The sequence below is a fragment of the Procambarus clarkii genome, chromosome 73 (assembly GCF_040958095.1).
Source record: "Procambarus clarkii isolate CNS0578487 chromosome 73, FALCON_Pclarkii_2.0, whole genome shotgun sequence".
Classification (NCBI taxonomy): domain Eukaryota; kingdom Metazoa; phylum Arthropoda; class Malacostraca; order Decapoda; family Cambaridae; genus Procambarus; species Procambarus clarkii.
Genome location: NC_091222.1, coordinates 9,888,650 through 9,896,080, shown reverse-complemented (window position 1 = coordinate 9,896,080; position 7,431 = coordinate 9,888,650). Strand labels below are relative to the sequence as shown.

Below are 7,431 nucleotides of genomic sequence, written 5' to 3'. Positions count from 1 at the left end.
ACCAGCAGCTGCGGTGGACGGCAGCACTGAGCAGCTCAGTACACAGTACCTGGAGACCAGCAGCTGCGGTGGACGGCAGCACTGAGCAGCTCAGTACACAGTACCTGGAGACCAGCAGCTGCGGTGGACGGCAGCACTGAGCAGCTCAATACACAGTACCTGGAGAGCAGCAGCTGTGGTGGACTGCAGCACTGAGCAGCTCAATACACAGTACCTGGAGACCAGCAGCTGCGGTGGACTGCAGCACTGAGCAGCTCAATACACAGTACCTGGAGACCAGCAGCTGCGGTGGACGGCAGCACTGAGCAGCTCAATACACAGTACCTGGAGACCAGCAGCTGCGGTGGACGGCAGCACTGAGCTGCTCAATACACAGTACCTGGAGACCAGCAGCTGCGGTGGGCGGCAGCACTGAGCTGCTCAATACACAGTACCTGGAGACCAGCAGCTGCGGTGGACGGCAGCACTGAGCTCAATACACAGTACCTGGAGACCAGCAGCTGCGGTGGACGGCAGCACTGAGCAGCTCAATACACAGTACCTGGAGACCAGCAGCTGCGGTGGACGGCAGCACTGAGCTGCTCAATACACAGTACCTGGAGACCAGCAGCTGCGGTGGGCGGCAGCACTGAGCTGCTCAATACACAGTACCTGGAGACCAGCAGCTGCGGTGGACGGCAGCACTGAGCAGCTCAATACACAGTACCTGGAGACCAACACCGTGACCAGCACCAAGGATCACGAACACACCCTGAAATACACACAAAGGCGAGCCAACCGACTAGAAAATATGTTAGGAAAGTGTTTATCTTCAATCGGTAGTAAGCATACAACTATTCTCAGTTTGGGGTGATATCTATATTTACACAGTTTCTACATGTTTAAAATACACACAAATAGGTATATTACCCAGACATTGGTCAAGGAGAGCGGCGTCTTGACTGTGATCTTGGTCGGGGCGTGAGAACAAGCTGTGGAGTTCTTCTCTGAGGATTTCATCCACTGGAAGAAGAGCCCAGCTTCCGTCATCCCTATTATTCTGACACAAGGAAAATATTTAGAGTTATGTTTACAAGCAGACGTCAATGGATTTTCATGAAAATACAAATTTGTTGTTAGCATCGAAGCAGTTTAGGACCAACTGACCGCGGAGGTCATGGCTGACAGGCACTACCTAGCCATCTCTGACTAATACTTAGTGGCACACCTGACTATCCATGACTAAACACAGCACTAACTAGCCACCAACGACAAGATAGTAGAGGCACGACCAAACCGTCGACGATGGTAACTTGGAGATCCTCCCAGCTCTACACGCCCACAACCTTACATGCACCTCCCAGCTCTACACGCCCACAACCTTACATGCTCCTCCCAGGTCTACACACCCACAACCTTACATGCACCTCCCAGCTCTACACGCCCACAACCTTACATGCACCTCCCAGCTCTACACGCCCACAACCTTACATGCTCCTCCCAGCTCTACACACCCACAACCTTACATGCACCTCCCAGCTCTACACGCCCACAACCTTACATGCACCTCCCAGCTCTACACGCCCACAACCTTACATGCTCCTCCCAGCTCTACACGCCCACAACCTTACATGCACCACTCAGCTCTACACGCCCACAACCTTACATGCACCTCCCAGCTCTACACACCCACAACCTTACATGCACCACTCAGCTCTACACACCCACAACCTTACATGCACCTCCCAGCTCTACACACCCACAACCTTACATGCACCTCCCAGCTCTACACGCCCACAACCTTACATGCTCCTCCCAGCTCTACACGCCCACAACCTTACATGCACATCCCAGCTCTACACGCCCATAACCTTACATGCACCTCCCAGCTCTACACGCCCACAACCTTACATGCACCTCCCAGCTCTACACGCCCATCTCTCCTGAGACCCCCCACCACCTGACCACCACTACCACACCCACCACTCCTGGGATCTCTAGGAGGAAAATGACATTTCATCATAAATATATATGAAATAAAATACATATTTTTCACTTACAACTGATGGCAAATTATTTAAGTCTAAGACTTCCTCAATAAATAATTATCAGGTTTTGTGTGATTATATTTTTAAAAATAATTTTTACACTCTGAAGAAGTGAAGAATAAATAATACGTAAATCAGTTTTATGAAGAATAAATGATATGTAAATTACCTCTTATTTAAGGCTGGAATGAGTGGACTGTCCTTCGGTCCGATCATACCAAATATTAAGGGCAGAAACTCTTCGTCCGATGAGTAAAATGAACATTCTCCTGGAACATGATGATAACTACATGGGTTTATGTTATACATCTTGTATATGTTAATATTGTTATGATATTGTTAATATTATGATATTGTTAATATTATTATGATATTGTTAATATTTTTATGATATTGTTAATATTATTATGATATTGTTAATTTTGTTATATCTAGTTCTTAACAAGAAGAACTAGATATAACACACTGCTTCTATAGAGTGTAGAAGCAATGTTCTATACGTAAAATTCATTATTCAAGTCGTGAAGAACGGAAGGTTAGGTTTAATACTTTATGAGTTATGCCATGCACGACATGCTTTGATAGTTGTGTGTTCCTTCAGTTTTATATATAAAACTCAGTATAATATATGCAACATGGTGTGAGCTTTAAATGTAGTCCATAGCAGACATGAAACTAGAGTTTGAAATGTATTGATAGTAAATGTTTACTATGTGATGGAAGAGCTGGCGTGTGCTGTGAACATACACAGTGCACCTCAATGCTCTACACGTGTTCTTTTCATCAGTATATATTTAAATAAAGGTTTGATGCCGCTGGTGACGTGAAATACTTACTGTCCACCAAATTTATTACAGCAATAATTAGTTGGGTAATTAATTTCGTTTGTAGACATAAAATGCCACGTATTGCACGCTTGTTAATGATATGTAAAACCAATGATTTTTTTAATTAATATAAAAGTAATGAGAGAAGCGGTGTAAGCGATGACAAGCAAAAACAATACAATAATATACAGGATAAGATACCCATTAGGGCGAGCCTTGAAGTGGGGACAGCTCAAGAGAAATCGGTGAGAGGAAACGCTGAAGTTGTAGAGAAATTGCCCCTGGGGTTAACCCAGCTGCGTGCCTTCACACGATGCTGGAACAACCCCACAACTGGCTAGGCTTTGAGTCGGGTCAGTAAGGGGGTCAGTGGCAGTGCTTCTTCATTCTAAGTGGAACCAATGATGGTGCAGCATTTTTTGTAAAGCTACGGTATTCTTAGTGATGATGCGGTATTCTCAGTGATGATGCAGTATTCTTAGTAATGATGCAGTATTATTAGTGATGGTGCTGTACTCTTAATGATGATGCAGTATTCCTAGTGATGATGCAGTATTATTAGTGATGGTGCTGTACTCTTAATGATGATGCAGTATTCCTAGTGATGATGCAGTATTATTAGTGATGAGGTAGTATTATTACTGATGGTGCCGAATTCTTAGTGATGATGCAGTATTCTTATTGATCGTTCAGTATTCTTAGTGATGATGCAGTATTATTAGTGATGTGCACTATTCTTAGTAATGGTGCAGTATTCTTAGTGATGCTGCAATGTTCTTAGTGATGGTGCAGTATTCTTAGTGATGGCGCTGTATTCCTAGTGATAATGCATAATTGTTAGTGATGGTTAAATGTTCTTAGCAATGGTGCAGTATTCTTAGTGAAGGTACAATATTCCTAGTGATGGTGCAGTATTCATAGTGATGCTGCAGTATTCTTATTGATGATGCAGTATTCCTAGTGAAGTCGCAATATTCTTCGTGATGGTGCAGTATTCATAATGATGGTGCTGTATTCTTTGTGAGACTGTCGTATTCGTAGTGAAGCTGCAATATTCTTTTTGATGCTGCACTACTCTTAGTGATGCCACAGTATTCTTATTGATGCCATAGTATTCTTTGTGATGCAGCAGCATTCTTTGTGATACTGTCATATTGTTAATAATGCTGATGTATTCTTATGGATGTCACAGTTTTCTTAGTGATGCTGCAGTATTCTTAGTGAAGTTGCAGTATTTGGAGTGAGTTCGCAGTATTCTTTGTGATGATGAAATATTCTCCGTTATAGCGCAGTATTCTTAGTGAATATGCAATATTCTTAGTGATGCCGCAGTATTCCCAGTGATGGTGAAGTATTCTTAGTTATTGCTCCGTATTCTTAGAGATTGGGTAATATTCTTACTGATGCCACAATATTAGTAGTGTCAAGGCAGTATTCATAGTGATGCCTTTAGTATTCTTACTGATGCCTCAATATTCTTAGTGATGGTGAAGTATTCTTAGTTACATTGCAGTATTCCCAGTGATTGTGATGTATTCCTAATTATGTTCCAGTATTTTTAGTAATACTGCAATATTCCTAGTGAAGCTGCATTATTCTTAGTGATAGTTCAATATTCTTTGTGATGGTGCAGTGATGATGAAATATTCTTCGTGACCCAACATAATTTCTTGTGATTTTAGTGACGATGCAGTATTATTAGTAATGTTGCAGTATTCCTAGCGATGGTGAAGTATTCTTGGTGATGGTGAAGTATTCTTAGTGATACTGCAGTATTCTTTGTGATGCTTCAGTATTCTTAGTGATATCACAGTATTCTTAGTGATGCTTCAGTATTCTTAGTGATATCACAGTATTCTTAGTGATGCTTCAGTATTCTTAGTGATATCACAGTATTCTTAGTGATGCTGCAGTATTCTTAGTATTACAGTATCGACACAGTCGCTGGAGTGTGGAGCGGCGATTTCTGCGCCATCTATGGATATGCACTCCAACTCCCTGGTATTGGGTGCAATGCGGACAACCCCATCTGTTGGTGGTGGTGCGGCATCGGTGAAAGGCTCCGGTTTCCTGCCTCAGTCAGAATGTGAGGTCGATGATGATGACCTCTGATGGGTGGCATAATGATGTCAACACCATTAGGTTGTGGCTATAGGCTCCACGCCTGCTCCTGACAAGTATTCTTGTAAAAAATTCTGACAATTAGCGATGCTGCAGTATTCTATATGATGCCCCGTTATTCTATGTGATGCTTCATTATTCTATGTTATTCTGCAGTATTCTGTGTGATGCAGCAATATTTTACGTGATGATGCAGTACTGTACGTAATGCTGCAGGATACTTAAGTGATGCTGCAGCATTACACACAACAATGCACAATGCTCCCAGGACCAGTACGTGATCCTGTAGCACTCTATGATGCTATAAGCGATGCTGCATTACTCTATGGAATGTTGCAGTGTTCCATGTTATGCTATAGCATTTTGCGTTATGTTGCCGTATTCTATGTGATGATGAACTGTTCTATTGGATGCTGCCGTATTATGTGCGATCCTGCAGAATTGTGTGTGATGTTGTCGTACTCTCTGTGGTGCTGCAGCTTTCCACTATTTAATGGATTATCTAATTTAAGTTAGTTTTAACCGTCTTTTCTTAAATTTTTCTCCTTTCTGTCTCTTCCCTGCTGAAGGCTCCCAGCCCCACCAGGACCTCCCAGCCCCACCAGGACCTCCCAGCCCCACCAGGACCTCCCAGCCCCACCAGGACTTCCCAGCCCCACCAGGACCTCCCAGCCCCACCTGGACCTTCCAGCCCCACCAGGACCTCCCAGCCCCACCAGGACCTCCCAGCCCCGCCAGGACCTCCCAGCCCCACCTGGACCTCCCAGCCCCACCTGGACCTCCCAGCCCCACCAAGACCTCCCAGCCCCACCAGGACCTCCCAGCCCCACCAGGACCTCTCAGCCCCACCTGGACCTCCCAGCCCCACCAGGACCTCCCAGCCCCACCAGGACCTCCCAGCCCCGCCAGGACCTCCCAGCCCCACCTGGCCCTCCCAGCCCCACCAGAACCTCCCAGCCCCACCAGGACCTCCCAGCCCCACCAGGACCTCCCAGCCCCACCAGGACCTCCCAGCCCCGCCAGGACCTCCCAGCCCCGCCAGGACCTCCCAGCCCCACCAGGACCTCCCAGCCCCGCCAGGACCTCTGTTACATCGGTCGATGTTGTTGTAGAATGAATAGGTTGTGGGCAGGAATTGGAGTACCAAACGTCCACTACTTTTTCTTAGTTTTATTATAAATATATATATATCTTCTATCTTCTACACGGGCCACGAACTAGCTTGTAGCGTGCGAAAGGGAGCGCGTGTAGACGCTCTGATGCCCGGGGTGTGTCTGAGGTCTGTGGTCTGCAGCAGAGTAGATTGCATTCAAATCTGCTGACACGTTGTTGATACTTATTAAGTTGTTTAGCTTAAGAGGGTATTAGGTCACCCTATGTGTATGACCATGGGCGACTAACTGGCGTCCAACACCGCTCGGCACGCTATCATCGGCGTCCTCGGCGATCTGCTTGAAAAATTTGACAACCCTTGGGCGTGTACCTAACTTACGTTATATACAGTGATTTACCTATAGTGGCCGTAAACAAACAAGTTTTGAGACGTCCAACACCGTCTCGGACATGCATGAATAATGAGTACAATAATGAGTACAATGCTTAAATATAATCCTTAAACTAAGCTATCCATGGAGCATCATGAGTAACTAGCTAAATGTCTGCGCGAACTGGAGGCAGGAGGTCCGGCTGCAGGTAGAGGCGGTAGCGGTAGAGGCATCGGACCAGAAGTTGCGCGTAAGAATTCATGATGCTCAGCCACAGTGTTACCTGTGAAGTAGATTATAAACGGCAGACACTAACGTAGGCACAATATATTACATGGCAATACATAGAATAAGCGACATTTCCACTAAAATATGGAGAGCATGAACGTGGCAGGAACATGAGGACCTACATAGTGTATAGAGACACGACAAGATCAATAAACTACGAATAAAGATACCTCAGGTGGAAGGGTCTATATACATTGAACCGAGGGGTGCGAAACGAATGTTGTAATCACTCTTAAATCTAGTCATAAAACTATGAATTCTCAGGTGCTAATCCATCACGAACGTAGTCTCCCTCTGCCATGTATGAACAGGCAGGGAGAGGGGAGCAGATAGAAGGCATCCATTGTCCCTTACAGACTGGAACACCACAGTCGCACGAAGAGGAATCATCAGACTGTTGGTAGTGTACTGTCGAAATAACAGGTCTGGACCGAAGATTGTATGTGTGAGTACGTGGTGGGGTAGTATCGCTGGGCGTGTCTGAGACCGAAGTGGGTGTCACAGTGGTAGGGTCACACGGTGCGTTGTCAGGGACAGGAGTCGGGGTGTCATCGTCAACAGTCAGACGGGCTAATTTCATGTGGTTGAGATGCTCATGTACTTGTTCTCCAGTGGCTAGGTTTTCCAGCTTATACTTATTACCTGTGATATGCTCAAGAACTCTGTAAGGACCCAGAAATTTCT

General features: G+C 45.4%; 1 protein-coding gene across 1 annotated transcript in view; it reads right to left on the bottom strand.

Moving 5' to 3' along the window:
* Positions 1-475: 475 nt before the first annotated feature.
* The window catches only part of LOC123774158 (glutamate receptor-like), a 124,461-nt gene continuing 117,505 nt past the window's right edge, over positions 476-7,431 (bottom strand). The window contains exons 8-10 of the mRNA XM_069312663.1: positions 2,197-2,296; positions 910-1,039; positions 476-751 (exon numbers count right to left, since the gene is read on the bottom strand). Coding sequence (XP_069168764.1) covers positions 638-751; positions 910-1,039; positions 2,197-2,296 — 344 coding nt within the window. The 3' untranslated portion in view covers positions 476-637. The remainder of the gene's footprint in view (positions 752-909; positions 1,040-2,196; positions 2,297-7,431) is intronic.